Genomic DNA, 21964 nt, shown 5'->3' with positions numbered 1-21964 from the left:
TTCAATGCGTCTACTCATTAGTAGGGCTACCACTGGGTACACCGTGGCAACGCAACCCCCCAAAAGTGCAGTCTGCGACCATTTCAATCAAACCTTTATTCGTACGCAAACTAAAACACAGTAAGAACCACTCAGGACAGCAGGAGTTGGTGATATAACCCAGGTTTTTGTTCAGAAGGTCAAGGTGGTGGTGCTCCTGCCTGCTTCGGGAGCCGGGCGACGACAGTCAGAGGAAGAGGATCGTTTATTGGCGGGAAGCTGCTTTAGGAAGAAGCCAGTCAAGGAAGCTCTCTCGCCGTTTTTCAGGAGAAGGAGCTGCTGCCGGGGACTCTGGAGGCCCCTCACAGCTGATGAAGCAACGGGGAAAGGAGCCCGCACGCCACAAACACCTGCCCAAGCCCCGCCTTGAGCTTCCGTTTTCCCTGTCATTGCCTCCAAAGCACTCGCCGGTCTCTCTCTCTCTCTCTCTCTCTCGCGCGCGCGCTCTAATACAATGCGCGCTCCTGAGAGGCGGGAGCGCGCTGAGGGAGCTGCAGTCGGCGGCCATCTTCTTTCAGGAACCGGCTGATTCCCCCCCCCCCCGGCATATGAGGCAGCCCCAAGCGACCCCCTTTGCCACTCACTGAGCTGTAGCTGCTGGGTTACCGGAGGAGAGGGACACACACACACACACACACGAGCAAGAACAGGATATCTGGAAGTGGGAGGCTTTCTTCTGGTCGGTGGGGAGGAGGGAGGAGTTGGGGGCGCCTCAGTGGCCAACGCTAGGAGCCCTGCACTGAGGGGTGGGGGTGAGGCTTGGTGCTTCCCAGTGGGGTGGGGTCCCCTCTTCTCTGTGCCCGTCCCCACTCCCCTGGCTCTTTGCCCCGCCGGCTCAGGAGGGCGGGGGCTCCGCGCTCTAGATGGGAGGATAAGCTCTGCTAACCATGTTCAGCTTCGAAGGAGAGTTCAAAACCAGGCCCAAGGTGTCTCTTGGAGGAGCCAGTAAGAAGGTAAGCCTCGCGTGCGTGCCGGTGCTGGGCCTTTCTCGGGCCGCCTCCCTCGTTCCTTCCTTTTCTTGAGAAACGCTCCACTGGCACGGCCTGCCGAACTTGGGTCGTTGCATGCAGATGCTGGTGGGCCCCAGCAAAGCGGGAGTGACTAAGGCTAATCCGAGGAAGCCCTCGATTGACTCGCCTCTTGTTTTTCTTGGTGCTTTAATGTTTTCTTTCCTATAACCTTTTGCTTTGCTAAGAAAATCACTCTCTCCTCTTCTCCCCCCATTAGAGGCCTCTCAGACCTGCTGGGGTATTCAGAATCAGTGTGCTGGTGATGGTAGGGAATAGTTTTTGTTTTGATGAGGAAGGCGCTTGGAGAAGGGGATTCCTATGTAGCTCTGGCTTGCTCTGCAGAGAGAGAGAGAGAGAGAGAGAGAGAGAGAGAGGGGCCATCGCCCATCTGTGAAATTCATTGCAGCTTTGCATGTGTTTCCGGTCACAGTTGTGTCCCTTCTCATCTAGTTGGTAAAAATGTAAACGTGACGGTGGGGGAGGTAGGGGTAGCGGATAGGCCCCACCGCTGTGTGAAGTGTAGTTCAGAAAAAAGTTATACAGGGCTGTGGGTTTTTTTCTTTTTCCTTTTTCCTTAATTTTTTTTTTGGAAAGGGCAAATGTAATAATTTGAGCTGTAATCCTAGCTCCATTTATCTGGGAGTACAGTAATCGCATTCAACAGCACTTACTTCTGAGCAGACATGGATAGGATTGTGCTGTTAGTTCCTTACATTGTACTTCTGAACTGTACAGGAGTCAGTAGAGCATACTGTTTTTCTATATTGTTTTTAATACTTTTTTTTTTTTTAAAAAAAACCCATTGTGGATTTCTGAGGGAGACCATGGCAGGGAATGCACTCCTTCCTCCCTTTGGGCTTAGAGTTCCTTTTTGTCAGCACTCTTATTTAAACAGAGACCTTTCCTTAGTACTGAAGCAGTGTAAAGAGGGCCACTAAAAGTGGCCATGTGCATTGTGGCATCCACCTATAACTGCAACAATATTTCATTTAAAAAGAAGTATATGTAATAGAAAGAAATGTGTCTGTAACTTCCATGTCGCCTGGATCAAAGATGAGAGTGCATGTTTTTAGAGTATTAAGATTTAGCAGTGGCATAAGTGAAACCTGCCTGGGCTTCAAAACTCTTGTGTCCTGTAGTCACTTAAAGGCCTTATGCAAGTTACTAGTTCTTAAGTTTCCTGTCTGTGCAATGAGAATAATAATGCTTATCTCATAGGATTATTATGCAGAGGAACAGGACTGCCATTTTTTCCCGAGCAAATGCAGTCATTATTTGCTTATGTTAACTATAACTGCCTGTGTTTTTAAACGTACCCATCATTCAGAATTGAGGCTGACCTAAAAACAACTTGTCAGGCTGGTTCAAAGCTATCCCAGTAACAAATCTAAGATCTCATGAAATTATTGTGAAGCTGTTTTGCATGCAGAAAGTACTATGTCAGTTAATAATAATGAGAATATTATTTATTTGGGTTCTTGGATTTATTTTTGTTCTGAGACTTAAAATACTTCTCATGAATTTTATGAGATGAGGCCTTCAAAGGATATTTTGTCTAATCTGCCGTAAATAAATATCGCAGCACACCCCTTGCTGTGCACTGTTATTTAAGCCATGTTTTCATGAATCGGATACAAATCAGAAATATATTTAGCATGTGTAGCTATTCATCTGAATTACTGAGGAACTATCTTTTTCTACTGACGCATTTCTGATAGCTAAAAGCCATTTATGTTCATTAGATCATAGGTATGATATTGTTTTCTGCACTGAAGAAAGAATAAATCTTGCTGTGTAAAAGTGCCAATTGGCAGGACAAGCTCTTTTCTTCAGAAATGTATCTTAGGTACATTTGCATCTTTTGGCATCAAATTATGAACACTAATAGTACTGCTTAAAGATTGTGCTGCTTTGCTAAGAAAAATGGGCAGGTTGGATCCATTGTTGGATTTTAAACAACAAAGGTTAGATAAAGTATGCATGCAGTAAAGTTGAGTGTGATTTATGAGAACTTGGATCAAGAGTAGCTAATCTCCAACCTAGATCTGCTCCCCACAGAGGTTTTTTGCGTCCCCTCAAGACACCCAATATTTTCTTTTCAAATTAAAAACCCTGTTCTGCTCTGGTGCTGAAATGTTTCTGTTGGGGGGGGGACGCTTGCCCACTAAAAATCAGGCACTTCTGCCTCAGTTTCTCCTATGAAGGCACCTCTTCTCCCTCTGGTGAAGTACTATAATAGGAAGGTATTAATGCTCAGGAATCAGGAAGAGCACTCTTGAGTGTTACATCTAAACTGGGCCAGAGTGTGAAGACTGTAGAAGAAACCAGTAAATTCAGTGTCCTTAAAGTTAGATCTGTCAGGAGAAAGAAGAATGTGATTGTGGATTATGCATAGGAGTATAGGGAAAAACTGGGATTTTGTGAGGATTGAAATACTTGCCTTTGTTTTTATGCAAGCTGAAAATTTCTACAGATTCAGAATTATGGCTCATTAGTGAACTTCTAGTACCTTTCCCCTTCCTTTATTATCTTGCCTCTTTCAGCTTCTTTCCACCCCCTGTACATTTAATTCCATTCCAATCTCCCAGACTGTGTTACCCAGGAATCGGGTTTATTCAGTGGAAGTTTTCTATAAGAATCACCATGTAAACAAGAGACCCATTCCCTCACCTCTGCCATGACCCTCAATCAAGGTAATTGGGGAATTGCAACTAAGGGGGGCATAGTAGAGCTTTATAAAATGATGCATAAAATAAAGAAAACAGATTTTTTTCCTGCTGTCATAACATTAGAACAGGGTGTCAAATAAAGTAATTGATTTGCAGTAGATTCAGGACAGACAAAACGAAGCACTTCCCCCCACACACTTAATTTATGGAACTTGCTGTCACAAGATGTGGTGATGGTCATGGCTTTAAAATGGAATTAGACAAATTCATGGGGAAAAGGTCTGTCCACAACTATTAGTGATGGCAACTAAATGGAAGTTCCATGTTCAGAAACAGCATGCTGCTGAATAGCAGTTGCTGGAGGGAAGCGGTGTGGGAGGGGCTGTTGCCTTCATGTTCTGCTTGTGCTCTTTCTGGAAGCATCTGGTTTGCCATGGTGGCAAATATGGTTTTGGACTAGATGGTACTTTGCTCTGATCCAGCAGGACTTCTTTTACAGTTTTAATGCAGTCATCCTGAGATATACACTTGGAGGATATTCTGCCACTTATCTTCATGTAAATAGGTTGTATTTAACATCATTGAATAGACCCATTCAATTTACTGTAATAGGCACTACTAACTTAGAGCCATTATTTTCACTGGGTCTACTTGGAGTGGAACTTTGTTGGATGCAATCCACTGTGTTTAAGATAAGGTCGTAGGGGACATGAATACTGTAGTGTTTTCCTCAAAGACACGGGGATATGCTAGATATGTTTGTAACATATTTAATGCTTACACACTACTTAGAAGCAGCTTCCATTGTTTTTATTATATAATGCAATTGAAACACCTTGGCATTGGGTATCATATATGTTTAAGTTGCGTGTCAGATGACTTAGCTATATGTAAGGAGAGCTTGAGTTTAGATCTTCTGATGACTGTAAGCAATTGAGCTGATGCTATACAAGACTAAATGTGACTCAGTAGTAGTAATGAGATTGCACATATCTCTACAGTATTTATTAGCCTTTCTGATTTGTTAGTATGAGGGCTGCTATTTTGACTTCTTAAAATACTCATGATAGATTTGGTAAAAGCCAATGAAATTTGCCCAGCTTTATTCCCAGTGCCCTAGTTCCGAATTTGGAAACAAAGAAAAATAGCTGGATAAATAAAGATGCACTTCGTAATGCAAATAAAGTACTGAGATTTTCTGAAAAGCAAAACTAGTTATAATTGCACCTGGCTTTTAAAACGCAAGTTAGTTTTTCAGTCTCCTCATCAAAGTAGGCTTATTTGCTATTGTAAATGTTTACTGTTGAGCTGTATAAGCTATACAGAAATATCTTAAGTGTAGGCTTCACCACTTCACTTGGAAAACAATTTTAGGGATACCTAGTTCTCTGTAGCAGATAACTTTTCTTTTCTGGCATTACTTTATCCAAATAATAAAACCAAATTAGGAAACCTAAACTTTCCACTTTGTTATTGTTAAAAATATTTTCTAGTGTTTTTTTCATTTAAAAATGCTTTCAATTAATTCCTTAATTATATTATAGTTGCCTAAATACATTCCATCTTGGTGCTCAAATCCATCAAATATTTTCCTTGCATTTTTCTTCTGGAACCTTCTCTGGCATTGGTGGGAGGGTATTGTTTGGAGAAGATAGGTATTTATGCAGTTTAATGGACAAAAGATTAAATGGCTAACAACGTTTAACTTTTTCTGAGGTATATGAACTTGGTTGGGGAAATTGGAAACTATAATGGATGCTTGTTCATTCACAGACCTATTAAATAATTGGATATGTCAGTTAAATTCACTGCAGTTTTAAATCGGGTTAATTCTTATTACTCTAGTTTAAACAAACAAAAGAGATAATCATCCTTGCATTTGTAATGGAGGCTATGAGGTAAAATGAGTAGGATTAGACTGATGATACTGTTATTGGGTCTCATTTGATTGTGTTGGATCCAAGCACATAAAGGAGGAAGATGCATGTTACTTTCCTGCATAATACTTGGGAAAAGAAGGTATTTATCTTTGTATACATATTTGTTCTTTTCCAGGAGGAAAAAGCATCTCTTTTGCACCGCACACAGGAAGAGAGACGGAAACGAGAGGTATGATATGGCAGCTGCCTGTTGAAATTGCTTACCGTATGGTGAAAATGAAAATATCACTTGCTTGGAATTTTAGTGAAAAAGCATTTTATTTGTTTGTTTATAGCCTTTCTGTATTGCCCATTAACAAAAGGTTATCTGGATGGTTAACAAAGGAAAGTTAAAACCAGGAAGTTTAAAACTGAATATAAATAGTTAAATATATAAAAAAAGCACCAGAATGAAACCAACAACAACAGCATAAACAACTTAAAAAGCACTAAAGCTAAAATCCTGGGAAAATAAGAAGGTCTTTACCTGGCGCCAAAAAGACCACAATATAGGCACTAAGTGAGCTTCACTGAGGAGGGCATTTCACAACTTAGATGCCACCACTGAAAAGGTCACCTGCTTCACCTTATTTGAAAATGATCTTAAGTGGTGATTAGGTATATATGAGAAGAGACAATCCTTCAATAAAACTGACAAATCGCTGGATCCAGAAGGCATTCACCTGAGAGTTCTTAAAGAATGTGAGATCTTCTAACAAAAAAATGTAACTTGTCCCTTAGATCCATATCCGTACCTGGAAAGTGGCCAATGTAACACAAATCCAGGGATCCCGGAAATTACAGGCTGGTTAGCTTAACGTCTGTCCCAGGAAAACTGGTAGAAAGTATTGTTAAAGATAACATAACCAAGCATATAGAAGAATGAGCCTTGCTGAAGCAGAGCCAGCATGGCTTCTGCAAGGGTAAGTACTGTCTCACTAACCTATTAGAGTTCTTTGGGAGTGTCAGCAAGCATGTTGATAGAGGTGATCCAATGGACATAGTGCACTTGGACTTTCAATAAGGTATCTCACCAAAGACTCTTGAGTAATCCTAGCAGTCATGGAATAAGAAGAGAGGTCCTCTTGTGGGTCAGGAACTGGCTAGGAAATGGAAAGCAGAGAGTAGGAATAAATGGATAGTTCTCCCAATGGAGGGATGTAGAAAGTGGAGTACCTCAAGGATTGATATTGGAATCAGTGCTTTTTAACTTGTTCATAAATGATCTAATGTTGGGGTGAGCAGTGAGGTGGCCAAGTTTGCTGATGATACCAAATTGTTCACGTTTGTTAAAACAAAAAGGGATTGCAAAGAGCTCCAAAAGGACCTCTCCAAATTGAGTGCATGTGTGGTAAAATGGCAAATGAAGTTTAGTGTAAATAAGTATAAAGTTACGTATATTGGAGCAAAAAATCTTAATTGCACATATACGCTCATGAGGTCTAAACTGGCATAGAATGGATAGACTGATGAAGATCAGTGTTCAACAGCTGTGTGCGACAGCTGTGAAAAAGGCAAATTCCATGGAAAGGTATTGAAAGTAAAACTGCTGATATCATAATGCCGCTGTACAAATATGCATTTGGAATACTGTGTACAGTGTTGGTTGCCTTACCTCAAAAAGGATATTGTAGAGCTGGAAAAGGTTCAGAAAAGGACAGCCAAAATGATCAAGGAGATGGAGTGATTCCTCTGTGAGGAAAGGTTGCAGCATTTCGGGCTTTTTTGTTTAGAGAAAAGGTAAGCAAGAGTTGACATGACAGAAGTGTATAAACGTATGCATGGCATGGAGAAAGTGGATAGGAAAAAGTTTTTCTTCTCTCATAACACTAGAACTCATGGCATCCAGTGAAGCTGAATGTTGGAAGACTCAGGATATCTTCACACAGTGCATAGTTAAACTGTGGAATTCGCTCCCACAAGAAATAGTGATGGCCACCAACATAGATGGCTTTAAAATTTATTTATTTATTTATTTAATTAATTTAATTTATATACCGCCCTAAGCCCGAAGGCTCTCTGGGCGGTGTACAGAAAGATAAAAACAAGCACAATATATGAATACAATAAATACAATGAATCAAGAAACAAAACAACAAACAATAAAAGAACCAAACAACATCCAGAATACAAAATAATGATGAAAATGCTATTAAAACACACTTTAAAATGCCTGGGAGTATAAAAAGGTTTTCACCTGACACCGAAAAGATAGTAGCGTCGGCGCCAGGCGCACCTCATCGGGGAGGCTGTTCCACAGTTCGGGGGCCACCACGGAAAAGGCCCTAGTTCTGGTCACTGCCCTCCGAGCTTCTCGATGGGATGGCACTCGGAGGAGGGCCTTAGATGTTGAGCGCAGTGTATGGGTAGGTTCATATTGGGAGAGGCGTTCCACCAGGTATTGCGGTCCCATGCCGTGTAGGGCTTTATAGGTCAGAACCAGCACTTTGAATCTAACCTGGAAACAAATAGGAAGCCAGTGCAGACGGGCCAGAACAGGTGTTATATGAGCGGACCTTCTGGTCCGCGTCAACAATCTGGCCGCTGCATTCTGGACTAACTGTAGTTTCCGAACAGTCTTCAAGGGCAGCCCAACGTAGAGCGCATTGCAGTAGTCTAGTCTAGAAGTTACCAGAGCATGAACAACTGAGGCGAGGTCGTCACTGTCCAGATAGGGACGTAGCTGGGCTACCAAATGAAGATGGTAAAAAGCATTCCATGCCACCGAGGCCACCTGGGCCTCAAGTGACAAGGAAGGGTCGAAGAGAACTCCCAAGCTACGAACCTGTTCCTTCAAGGGGAGTGTAACCCCATCAAGAACAGGATGAACATCCACCATCTGGGCAGAGAAGGCACTCACCAACAGTGTCTCAGTCTTGTCTGGATTGAGCTTCAGTCTGTTAGCTCCCATCCAGTCCATTATCGCGGCCAGGCAACGGTTTAGCACGTTAACGGCCTCACCTGAAGAAGATGAAAAGGAGAAATAGAGCTGCGTGTCATCAGCGTACTGATGGCAACGCACCCCAAAACTCCTGATGACCGCACCCAGCGGCTTCATGTAGATGTTAAAAAGCATGGGGGACAGTACCGATCCCTGCAGGACTCCACAATGGAGAGTCCAGGGTATCGAGCAATGTTCCCCAAGCACTACCTTCTGGTGGCGACCCACCAAGTAGGAGCGGAGCCACTGCCAAGCAGTACCCCCTACTCCCAACTCCGTGAGTCTTCCCAGAAGGATACCATGGTCGATGGTATCAAAAGCAGCTGAGAGATTAGATTAAAAGAGGATTAGACAAATTCATGGAGGTTAAGGCTATCAGTGGCTACTTGCCATGATGGCTATTCTCTGCCTCCATAGTTGGAGGCGGTATGCTTCCAAATACTAGTTGCTAGAAACTGCAGGAGGGGAGAGTGCTCTTTGCACTCAGGTCCTATTTGCAGGCTTCCCATGGGCAACTGGTTGGTCACTGTTAGAACAGGATGCTGGATTAGATGGGCCATTGTCCTGTCCAGCAGGCTCTTCTTAACCTGTCCACAAGCTGTTGAAGATTGTAAAGGCTCATAGCAGCACTCTGAATTGGGCCAGCAAACGGATTGGGAGAAAGAACAGATGACAAAGCAATGGCATAATATGATCATGTTGGCCAGCCGTGGTTAACAATCTATGCTATTTTACTTTGGACTAGGTGAATTCGCATATCATTTTCAAAGGCAGCCTCACATACAATGCATCGCGGTAATCCATTTGGGAGATTACCAGAGTAACTGTAGTAGGGCTAACTCTGCCCATATGGGTTTGCAGTTGGTATATCAGTCTAAGCGGAGAAAAGGGTCTCCAAGCCACTGAGACCACCTGTACTTCAAGAGGTAGTGCTAGATCCAAGAGCATCCACAAATTACGTACCTGATTGTTGAGGGAAGTGATGGCTAGTGTTTTTTGGCCCAAGGGTTGCATTTGCCCTTGGCCTACACTCTGTGGACTGCATGGCAGCTGTGGGTGTAGCCACCCACACTTTTGCATGCATACTCTTGCAGACACACACAGGCAAAGAATCCCTCCTGCTCAGCTGAGGTTATTGCCGTTTCTTTGACCACTTTCCTTGAATCTTGGCTTGTGTCATCTGAATTGGGGATTGTGGTTTATAACAAATTGGTCAATTTCAGAACAAGCCAATTTCAAAATGTGGTTTTTGACAGCTTATGCAGAGTTGGTTTAAAAACCATGTTTCTTGCTCAGGATGATTCAATAAGACTCCTTAGTAAAGTTAGAACCTGACAAAGACCAGGAGGAGGAGAGGGGAGTGGCCCAACCTGAGGCTCACAGCAGCATCTTCCTCGTGTATCTTGCTAAACCATGGTTTCATGTGATGTGTGAACTGGACTGCAGTGTCTTATGCAGTGTCTTGTGAAACACTGCCCCCTTTGGAGGCTGTATATGTGGTAAAAAGTAAAGGTGTCCCCGCACTTGTAGTGCGAGTCGTTTCCGACTCTTAGGGTGACGTCTTGCAACGTTTACTAGGCAGACTGTACATATTGGGTGGGATTGCCAGTTCCTTCCCTGGCCTTTCTTTACCCCCCAGCATATGCCGGGTACTCATTTTACCGACCACGGATGGATGGAAGGCTAAGTGGACCTCGACCCCTTTTACTGGAGATTCGACTTCCTCCTTCCGTTGGAATTGAACTCCAGCCATGAGCAGAGCTTTCGGCTGTGTTACCGCCGCTTACCACTCTGCACCACGGAGGATCTTTATATGTGGAATTGGTGATTATGAATCTGTTATTGCTGGCACTCCGTAAACATTGTGTGAAACCCCAACAATGACCATTATTATAAACATAATTTATAATCCTGGACATTCTTTTATCAGCACTAAACAATAACAATGAACAAATAATTTTCCCATTCCATTATTTGGAAGGCTTTGAGGATACAACATACATCTTCTAAAATGGAAGAAAACATTACTCAGTCTGTTGAGAATAAAATCAGACACAGGTTTTAGAAATGAATGTAGTGATATTGCAGCATTGACCTCAGGCTTCAGACATTTGCAATTATGGGTCACTAATTGACAATTATATTTTATTTATACCCCGCCTTTTCTTTTCATGATAGAAACCCAAGGCTGCTTATATATGGTTCCCAGGCGGTCTCCCATCTAGGCACTGACCAGACCTGACCCTGCTTAGCTTCAGCAGAATGCTGGCCTCATGTGCTTTCAGACCATAGCCTGGGACTATATTCAAAATTATATTCTTCGATGAAACCTATGCCTACAGAGGAGAACATAACTGTCTTGTGTTATAATTCTACTGTGTGGTGTGGGAAATTGGTTCTTGATGTTGAGACTGTTGGGGGGTTTTTTTGTTCAAAAACAGTCCAAATTTTTCAGCAGCTCCCTGTTTCCAGGGTTTGCCTCTTCTGGTCCACTTAGATATTCTTGTCTCACTTGCTGCCTCACATTTCCTCATTTAGTTCCTTATTTCTATTCTTTTTATCTTTCCTTCGCTTATTTATGTATCCACGGTGTATAAAAATCTGAATTCTGCTTCAAGAAACTCAAACTTTGTTCTTATGTAACTCATAATGCTGTCCTTCCATGATTTTTTCCCACCAATATTCAGTCTACAGATATTTTAGCAGCTTCTGGTCAGTGTTCAGTTGGCAGCCATGCAACAAATCATGGCAGCTGGGGCATCATAGTTCATGGATATTTGGTATGGCATGTGAGGTGCAGATTATTATTTGCTAGTGGGAAAAGCAGGGAGCATTGCAGGATGTTGATGCTTTGAACAATGGAGTCCCTGTCCAAACTCCATTTGGTTTGAGTCTTCAGTGTAAAGGCAAGGAGCTTTAAAAAAAGAAAGAAAAATGACACATTGTGGAAGAAATATCTAATCACCTTATATGGTAATCTTGTGGAGATACATATAATAAATAGAGCCCAAGTGGTAGCAAGAAAGCGTAATTAGTGAAAAGTCTGAAAAGATATCATGCTCTTAGTGGATAGCAAGATATTTGTGTGTGTGTCTGGTGGATGAATGACTTTCAGTCTTAGTCCTGTTTGGCCATTACGTGGTGTTGGGCCGTGTAAACCCAGGGTTAGGTGGAGAGTCCAGCCCTTATGTGCCACAAACTCCACCACCCATGTTCCTCTGATATCGATGAAGAGATTAAATAGAGATGCTTATGTGTGTTTCAGTTTATTCATTGATCTCACAAGTGTTTTTTTGTCAGTGCTTTGTACTGTTAATTATAATGCAGCAAATTTTATTTTGACCTTTGTCTTGTCTACTTAGGAAGAAAGGAGAAGGCTGAAAAATGCAATAATCATCCAGTCCTTTGTTCGTGGGTACAGGGACAGAAAACATCAAGTAGGCGTTTTTGTATGATCTTGAGTTTGCCCATTGATCACAATAAAATCTACATAGCAGTTGTTACTGTCACTATTCTAGCCTTCCTTCTGTTGAAGTGGACATTGGCTCAGATCCAGTGATTGCCAGCAGTGTGTGGAGAAACAAGTTCTGTATGTGGATCTGCTATAGTGGATGTACAAAAGTTTCTCCTCCTCCTCCTCTTTTCTCATCTATTCTGTTGGTTCTCTGACTGAGATTCTAGATTGATTCTCTGGACTGAGGGGAAATGTTAAATTCAGTTTGTAATCCATCCCTATTTATAGACTTGGATTGGATAACAGTACAGTAAAAACAAAGTATAACCAGCCAAACACAAAAAGAGTTGAAATATGAAATGACTGTTGTGCTACATAAGAAGCTCTGAGCCTGACATCTGGAAACAGGCCAGTGGGCAGCAACAAACTCCACAGACAGCCCCTTCAGTCCCAGTCTATGTAAAAGTGCAATAACATTACAAACATGTGCACATTCTAATTTGAATAATTTCATACTAGTAATGCCTGTTGGGAACTGTGTTTTTTGTGTCTCAGTACAGTAATTAATGCAGTAGAACATGTGTTTTTTCACATTAATTATATTTTTGGTTCATTCTCACTTTCAAAATGAGGATTATGCAGTTGATGTATACAGGTGACAGTACTGCAACCAATTGATTATGCTTTTAAAATGTCTGAAAATGCTATGACATCACCTATTTTTGCACCTATGCATACAAACCAATTTAACCTCAACACTTGGTCTTGAACAAGTGCTTGTACAGGTATATAACCCAGGTTATAAACAACAATCAGTGCAGCAGAAATTCAACCTATGCTTCATTGACTTGTCAATGAAAGCTGTGGTTTCAAATGAGTGTATCAAAATCCTTTAATTAACTTTAATTTTATTCTTCAATTTAAGTATTCCATTCAGAGGAGTGAATTCGATTACTATGCTAATCTAGCACAATCTGGAGGAACCTTCTCCACTGCCAATGGAGCAAATCTGACTCTCTTAGTTCGCCAGCTTCTGTTTTTCTATAGGCATAATGAGGATTCCAAACGTTTGGTAAGTACTGTGCTTTCATTACGGAGATATTGACTCCATTTTCTTGCATGTTTTTAGTAAATTTATTTTTAATTCTTTAGTTGAATTCCTTAGTCCTCAGTACTAAATGATTGGCTTCTTGTCTGTTCTCCACGCAATGAGGTTGGATCTAGACTTTCACAAAGTTGCTTGTCCTTGTGCAAGGTGGCTTTTCAGGTCTTCCCCACCCCCTTTTTCTGGGAGCAGCCCCAAGAAAGGACACTCTCTTCTCCCCAGGTCAGAGTTCCTCGAAGGCCAGTATCTCATGAGGTGCAAGAGAATAGTGTCAGACAAAAAATAAAAAATTAGTGAACATGATTCTCATAAGCTCCTCTCAAAAGTGCATCTTTCAAATAAAAACCTTTCTGCAGTGCTCATGAGGTAGCACTACTGTAAAGTGTATATGCAATGCACAGTAACTCATTCCTTCTATGGGTAGCTGTCAGGTATTTAAATAAAATAAAATGGAAGTGTGGAATCTCTCCCAGGGGAACCAATGTGGTGAGATCACATAATTTTCCTTCTCTTAAAAGCAGCTGCAGGGGACTCAGTTTAGATCAGGGCTGCAGTGTGGGGTGTTAACCCACTTTCCTGTGCTATTTTCCCAGTGTGGATCATCCCCCCTGCACCCCTCAAAGTGTTATTAGCCATGGATGGTAAAACCTAATGGCATTTTTGTTGTGTCTTTGTGTTTTGCCTCCGTGGCTAATAGCAACCCTGGAAGAGGGGATTTTATTCAGGGCTACAACACTTATACAGTAGGGCCTTGCCTTACGGCGTTCCGCTAATGCAGTGCCTTTCATTTTCAATTTTAAAGGGTTTTTCCCCCTTCTGCGCCGTTTTGCGCCGTTATCGCGTCATTTTCACGTGATGCGGCCCATTAAAGTCAATGGGGTTCCGCTTTACGGCGTTTTCCGCTTTACGGCGGGGGTGTGGAACAGAACCCGCCATATAAACGGGGCCCTACTCTATGTATATGTGAGTTAGCCCCTGCATCCCCAAGACACCTATCCAAATCTTCCCCTTGGCAGCTGTTTTTACTAAAAAGAAATAGAAGTTGGAATCTTCTGTGGCATGTCTTGTTTGGCCCTCACTTCCCCCAAATTTCTTTTTTAAATTATCCTCAATTTCTGAATACTAATTTTTTCTTATGCATAAAACTGGGGAGAATAACCTTGTTCTACTATTCAAGCTCTGTACAGACAGATTTGGGGCCACCTCATTATGGATAAACTCATGTACCATGTAAAGGGAGTTAAGAACTTGCCCAAACTTGGAAGCTTTCTTTGTGGAAGCTTTCTTTGTAGTTTGGTACCAGTTTCTCACATATGCAGATGGCATATGACTAAATACTGCACCTTTCAAAAAATACTAGATACTTTAGAAATGCTGATTTTTTAAATTAAAAAAATCCTGTTTTGCTCTGTATTGTATGCTGTTTTTTATTGCAATTATAAATTTGCGATACTGGATTATATGTTAAGGTATATGTTAGATAATTTCATGATCTGTCTTTGTGCCTTATTTTTAGTATGTTAACAATAAAGTTTTTGACCATCCCTGCTAAGGGCTAGGTGATCAACAGTCTTGCATGATGTTAATTAAGAATTAGAAGGAAATAAGGTCTGGGAGAGGAAAAAAAGTCTTAGCCTGGTGCCAGGAAGACAGTAATGTAGGTGTCTGGCAAACGTCTCTAAGAAGAGTGTTCTACAGTTTGTGGGGGAGCATACACCACTGAGAAGGCCCTGTCCACACTTGAAATTGGGAGAACACTTTATTGATTAATCTTAAGATATGAGAGGTATTCTTTTAGATCTGGAGGAACCTGTGGCCCTCCAGATGTTGTTGAACTCTAGCTCCCATCATCCCCAGCCGGCATGGCCAGTGGCTGGGTATGATGGAAGTTGTAGTTTAACATCTGGAGGCCACAGGTTCCCATCCCTGCTTTAGATTCTAATGCATGCTTTACATACATTAACTGTCATGCTTCTTGAAAATGTAGATTTGGCTCTTTTTTTCTTTCATTTTCAAACTAAACTTATTTAATTTTTGGAGAAGTTATTTCCTAATTTTCCCAGTCTGGAAATTAACATTGTGCTTGTACCGAAGAGACTACAAGTCTTTTCCAGTCAACTTGGTAAATGGGCTAACATCATGTTGGGACAGAATGGGAAGGGAGGAGTTCTCATTTTGATTTGCTTTTTTACTATTTAGTAAAAATGCTATGTACATATAGCATATATTCAGTTCACAAAAACCACCAAAATTAATTTTTAGAGCATTTTAACGCTTGTATCTGTGGATGTCCTTTTTTCCCTCTCCAGATATGGATATGTCAAAATTTGATTAAACAAAATGCTCAGTTTGTGAAACAACTTGATGGCCCTGACAAACTTACATGCTTGTTCCAGATAAAACAGCTTTTGGGGCTATGTTGCAGGTAAAAACAAACAAACAAAATCAGACAACAAAATACAGCAGAATAAACCATGCTCCTGTAGCTTGATTAGTTCACTTAAAGCTACAAATCTGCATTTAATATGTTGAATGGCCAGCCTGTAGCCCCGGTTGATTCCATGGGCAACAGAAGAGGATCACAGTGGGTGGGTGGGTGTTGGTTTTTCCATATCTACCAAAATACTGGCACTGATACATCCCTGGCAGGAGGAAAAATTCTACCCTTCGCTAGCATGTACTTAGTCTGTGATCACTCTCTGAAGTCTGAAAGCTTATCCCATTATTTACAAGTTAGAATTGTATTCCTTTGTCACTAGAAGAAGAAAAAAAGACCATCTGAGTACCACTGTACCAATTTTTATTTTTTTGTCATAGATTGCTGCAAAACTGCAATGATGACAGTCTGAATGTTGCACTTCCTATGAGGATGCTTGAAGTATTTTCATCTGAGAAAACCTATTTGCCTATTTTACAAGATGCTAACTATGTAGCATCAATAATTGAACAAATCTTGCACTACGTGATTCAAAAAGGTTAGTGTAATAGTTGGCTTTCAAAATTGTAATTAACTTTGACTATGTAACTGGTGCTAGCTTTGTGGATGAGCTACATTTACAATAATGTACTATAATGGTGAATATTGCAATATTTAAATGAAGCATACCCTGCTTCTGACTTAAAAAATACAAGTTTATATTAATAGATTGCGTATAGATGGTTGTACATTAAGTGCTTTTGATAAGTAAAATTTCTTTTTGTGATTGTAAAATCATGGACTCCTAGGCCAAATTCCATTATGGAACGCAAATTTGGCTGGTGCTTTGAATTAGCACCATTTCCTGTATGTAAATAAAATTAATTATGGATATGATTAATAAGATCAGTTTGCATTTCCTATTTTTTCCAGTTTATCAACTATGCTGCTAAAATTTTAGTTATTATATTAAAGTACATTTCATGAAGCAGACTTTGGCCAATAAAAACTGGTTCTTAAACAGGTCTGAAAACTCTTGCTTGTGTTTGTGCAACAGATGACATGGCTATGCCTCTGGAATATATTAAAGTGCTTATTTAAAAATAAATGTATGCCTTAAAATTGGAACAAATGCTGAACTTTTTTTCTTTCAGGATACTACAGGTCTCTTTATCTGCTAATAAATAACAAGCTTCCATCAAGTATTGAGTATTCTGATGTGTCTCGAGTTCCTATTGCGAAAATATTGTTAGAGAATGTTCTGAAGCCATTGCACTTTAATTATAGCTCATGTCCAGAAAATGCCAGGTAAGCACTAGGAAGTCTTTAGTTGTGCATTAGTTTTAATTTTTTTCTTATTGTAGCACTGATAAGTACTAATGGAACAAATATGTAGACCTTTGTAGAATTAGTAGATTAACTCTTTCTAGTCTGTGGGCTCACTTAACAAAAATAAATGTACAGACAAACAGTAACAAGAAGGTAGAAGTTCATTTTGAGTTATCTGACAAGCATGGTTATAATATAGAATAAATAAAATGCATTTTGACAATTTTATAAAGAAACCAATGGATAAAATATACATTCAGACCTGAAACTTTTATTGTATTGGTGGAAAGGTTATACTGTCAATGTTTCATAAAGAGAACCCTCCTTTTACTTTATGCAGGCAACAGATTTTTGCCGCTTTTATGGAAGAGTTCTTGGCAGCACCTTTTACAGACCAGATATTCCATTTCATCATTCCAGCGCTTGTAGATGTGAAAACCTATTTTCCTTATGAACTCTTTTTGAATGCACTATTGTTAACAGAAAGCAAGCGTACAAGGAAAAGTGAGAGAGCTCCTTGGCTTTTTTACTTTGTTCTAACTGTTGGTGAAACATATTTAGGTATGTTAAATACATTTATTCAGTTTAAAGTATCCATTTGTTATATACTGAAATATAGCTAGTTAGGTTTGTGATTGTAAAGCACCTAGTTGGCTTTTAGACATACGAGTACTACATCATCATCATGTTCCTTTTCCAAAGGCCTCAAGGCAGAGCATATTGAGGTTATTGCATTTGTCACCATAAGAATCTTTCCGGGTATGTTTAGAGCTGTTTGACTGGTCTGAGGTCGCACAGGAAGATTTCATGCCTGAATTGAAGTTTGAACTCAGGTCTTCCTAATTTCAGCCTTGAACACCACAAGCTGACTTTACACTGTCATAACTTGAAAAAATGCATAGTGATTATGAAATTTTCAATAAGTTTGTGTTTTTGGTTTTTGAGTATGCCTTCTGGTTTTCGAGATTAGTATTCATTGTTTTAGGTTTTCAAGTTTATATTGACAATAAAAAGGTCTAGAAACTTAAGAGAGCTCAGATGCTCTAAGATTTGAAAGGTCTGTATGCTATGTGGCCTATGAACCATTTATATTCTACTGTTCTCTTCCCCAAAATGTGCATCGCTAAAGCACAGCATCAACATATGTGTTACAGCACAAATGAGTGTATAATTTGGAGTATTAAATTGATTGGAAGACTTGGTCAGTCTCTTCAGTCATAAATGATTCCTGCTCAGCATATCAGTATTCTGAATTTAATTGTAATATTATTCTCAATATAGGATCTCTTTCAGAAGAAGGGCTGCTTGTGTACTTGCGAGTACTTCAGACATTTCTTTCTCAGTTACCTGTATCTACGTCAGGTGCAGACTGCCAAGATTCAACCAGTGACTCTGAAGATGAAGGAATGAGCAAGATGACTTCCATACCTGTAAGTATGAAAAGTGGTTTAGAAGAAATTCCATAATGGCGCTCAAGCTGGAGTAGACTTCTTTTGCTGTAATCCTGCATTTATTTATTTTTTGCAGTGAAGTATATTAGCAGTAGCTAACATTTGTTTTGGACAGGAGGCAGTGATGGCCACCAACTTGGATGTCTTTAGAAGAGAATTAGACAAATTCTTGGAGTATAAGGCTGACCGTGGCTATTAGCCATGCTGGCTATGTTCTTCCTCCATAGTCAGAGGCAGTATGCCCTTCAGTACCAATTGCTAGAAACTGTAGGAAGGGAGAGCATTCTTGCGCCGAGATCCTGCTTGTGGGCTTCCCATAGGCATCTGCTTGGCCACTGTGAGAACAGGATGCTGGACTAGATGGATCATTGGCCTGATCCATCAGGGCTTCTCTTACGTTCTCTTATGTTCTTCTTGACAAGTGGACAGTTGATGGGTTTCTATGTGTGGGAAGCATAGATGTTTAATGTATGTGTTTAACTTTAAATAGTGTGTGTAGTTCCTCTCCTAACTCACCTCATTTCCAGGTGTTTTGTGGCAGACTGCCTACAGTGGTTTTTACATAGCTAGGCATGTCAAGGAGCACATTACATACGTGGCTCCATAATGTACTGTGATTTATTGCGGAAGAGAATGGAATTCTAATGGGGGCATAGAACTTAATGACTGTTCAAAGAGATCAGCACTATAAAAGCCTCACTGTTCTTTGTGTGCATTTATAAATAGAATTCTGATTTGTCAGTTTCACATAGTGAAGAAATATTAAAGTTACTGGTATTAGCATCAAACATTGCAATTGCAATTAGGCATATGCTAATAGGCACTCTTTTTAAAAAACAAACTAGGAGCTGGTCAGTACTATTTCACCTTTAGTATCTTTTTAAATAGTTGTTCAGATCTGAGCATTATTAGTCATGATTAAGTGTCTTATATGGAAAACTCATCTTGCAAATACACAAATTAAAGAGAATGTGGGTATTTAACCACTATCTGCGAGTTGTAGAGCTGAAAAACCTATTCTTTAGTATCTTTATGGGTTTTTTAAATGGTAGAAGGATACAAAGTGAAATAATTGAAAAGTGAAGGATTGGTATAGATTACCAAGACTTGAAATCGAATTGCTGAAGAATTTTAGTATTTGATAATTAAGTTTTAGTAATTAACCAAAGCATTAACAAGAGCTACAATACAGTGTGTACAGTTCAAGATTTTGTTATTTTAGGTCAGGGTGGAAAACCTCTGGCCTGCAGCTTCTTTCTCCACTGGCAACTAACAGTATTTTGTGTGGAGGGAGTATGTCTGTGGGTTTGTGGATGAAGGTAATGGTGTGAATGGGGTGTCTTGTGTGTATATGGTTCCTGGAATGTTACCCGTGAGGGAATGTAGCCTTTGGACTGGAAAAGGTTCCCATCTCTGCTTCAAGTATTCCATATATTGGTGCTTTTTTTTACTCCTCCAGGCCTACGCAAAAAGCAGTTATGGCAAATTTGCTCTGTTCAGAATCTCTAAGAATGGTTTCTATATAGCAGACACGAGGTGTGGCAGTAAGCTTCACATTAGTTCTTTCTGCAACAGATGCCACGTTAAGGGGGAGAGTTAATCCCCCTCCATTTTAGCATACAGAAATTTAAGGTTCAGGAGTCATTGTTAGGCCTATAAGCTTGGGAAATACATTTCCGTTACTTAACAGAACTTAAGCAAACATTATAGAAGAGAAAACAAAGGAAATGGTATAGCACAGTGGGGAGGAGAGCCTGGCTGGGAGTCCAGAGTCTGGGAGTTCAAAGCACAAAGCCTCCAACAAATTCCTGATGGGCCTTGCTGATAATTTCCTCTTTCAAAAAGTAGAAGAAGGAACAAGGGGATCGGCAATCCTGGACCTGATCTTAACTAACAGGGACGAATTGGTCACGGGAATTAAAGCGGTCGGTACCTTGGGGGAAAGTGACCACGTAATGCTGGAATTCGTGATTCTTGGGAAAGCCAAAGAAGAATATAGTCAAATATGGACCTTGGATTTCAGGAAAGCCAATTTTAGCAAGCTCAGGGAAATGATGGGTAGGATCCTGTGGCTAGATAGACTAAAGAAAAAAGGAGCCCAAGAAGCGTGGGAGTTCATGAAGAACATATTACAAAAAGCGCAATTGCAAACAATTCCGAAGAGGAAGAAAAACGGAAGACATCGGAAAAAGCCAATGTGGCTACACGGAAGACTGGTGGAGGAGGTAAAAATAAAAAAGAGCACGTATAAAGAATGGAAGGAAGGACGCATCACCAAGGAAGAGTACCGACGAGCGGCTCGGGCTTGCAGGAATAGCGTAAGGAAAGCTAAAACCCAGAATGAGCTGAGGCTGGCGAGGAAAACGAGGAACAACAAAAAGGGGTTTTTCAGATATGTTCGAAGCAAGAGAAAGACCAAGGAAACGGTGGGACTGCTGCTCAATGAGGATGGCAAAATGTTGACAGATAACAAGGAAAAGGCAGAACTGCTCAATGCCTATTTTGCCTCCCGTTTTCTCCCAAAAAGGGAACAGTGTGCAACCTTGCATCGGTAGCAATCTCAGTAAGGTTTCGGGATTGCAGTTCAAGATTGATGAGATAGTCAGGAAATACCTAGTTAACCTAAATGAGTTTAAATCTCCAGGGCCTGATGAACTGCATCCCAGAGTATTGAAGGAACTTGCTGATCTACTCTCGGAACCTCTTGCCATCATCTTTGAGAAATCCTGGAGAACGGTAGAGGTGCCGGAGGGTTGGAGACGGGCAAGCGTCGTCCTGCTCTTTAAAAAGGGTAAAAAAGAAGATCCGGGGAATTACAGGCCGGTCAGTCTGACTTCAATACCGGGAAAGATATTAGAACAGATAATAAAAGAGTCCATTGGCAACTATCTAGATGACAATGCTGTGATTAGTAGGAGCCAGCATGGGTTTGTCAAGAAAAAATCCTGTCAAACTAATCTCATCTCTTTTTTTGATCGGGTCACTAGCTTAGTAGATGGTGGAAATGCTGTAGATGTCATCTATCTAGATTTCAGCAAAGCATTTGACAAAGTCCCCCACAACCTTTTGATTAGCAAACTGGTCAAATGTGGACTACATGGAAATACTGTCAGGTGGATTCAAAACTGGTTGGAAAATCGTACTCAAAGAGTGGTTGTCGGTGGCTCTGCTTCGGACTGGAAGGAGGTTTCGAGTGGAGTGCCACAGGGTTCTGTCCTGGGGCCGATACTCTTCAACATTTTTATCAATGACTTAGATGACAGGGTGGAGGGAAGCCTTATGAAGTTTGTGGATGATATGAAACTGGGAGGGATAGCTAACACAATGGAAGACAGGAATAATCCAAAGGGACCAGGATAGACTAGAAAATTGGGCTGAAATTAATAAAATGAAATTCAATAAAGACAAATGCAAGATTCTGCATTTAGGCCACAAAAACAGAATGCACGGGTACAGGATGGGAAATACCCGGCTTAGCAGTAGTGCGTGTGAGAAGGACCTTGGAATTGTAGTGGATCGCAAGTTGAACATGACCCAGCAGTGTGATGCTGCGGCAAAAAAGGCAAACACGGTTTTGGGCTGCATAAACAGAGCTATAGTTTCCAGGTCGAGGGAAGTAATAGTCCCACTA

At 40.8% G+C, this 21964-nt stretch overlaps 1 protein-coding gene across 2 annotated transcripts in view; it reads left to right on the top strand.

Moving 5' to 3' along the window:
* Positions 1-461: 461 nt before the first annotated feature.
* UBE3C (ubiquitin protein ligase E3C) overlaps positions 462-21964 on the top strand; it is an 89924-nt gene continuing 68421 nt past the window's right edge. Inside the window, exons 1-10 of one of the 2 annotated variants that reach the window (XM_061587477.1) lie at positions 462-992; positions 3638-3742; positions 5774-5827; positions 11945-12015; positions 12958-13104; positions 15447-15562; positions 15955-16112; positions 16708-16861; positions 17223-17443; positions 18164-18312. In XM_061587477.1, the coding sequence (XP_061443461.1) occupies positions 3727-3742; positions 5774-5827; positions 11945-12015; positions 12958-13104; positions 15447-15562; positions 15955-16112; positions 16708-16861; positions 17223-17443; positions 18164-18312 (1086 nt within the window). In that variant the 5' untranslated portion in view covers positions 462-992; positions 3638-3726. Of the gene's footprint in view, positions 993-3637; positions 3743-5773; positions 5828-11940; positions 12016-12957; positions 13105-15446; positions 15563-15954; positions 16113-16707; positions 16862-17222; positions 17444-18163; positions 18313-21964 lie in introns of both variants that reach the window. The other variant, XM_061587476.1, reaches the window with a different exon arrangement.

This window comes from Rhineura floridana, chromosome 10, assembly GCF_030035675.1.
Source record: "Rhineura floridana isolate rRhiFlo1 chromosome 10, rRhiFlo1.hap2, whole genome shotgun sequence".
NCBI classification, from domain to species: Eukaryota; Metazoa; Chordata; class Lepidosauria; order Squamata; family Rhineuridae; genus Rhineura; species Rhineura floridana.
This window is presented reverse-complemented; position numbering and strand designations above follow the sequence as displayed.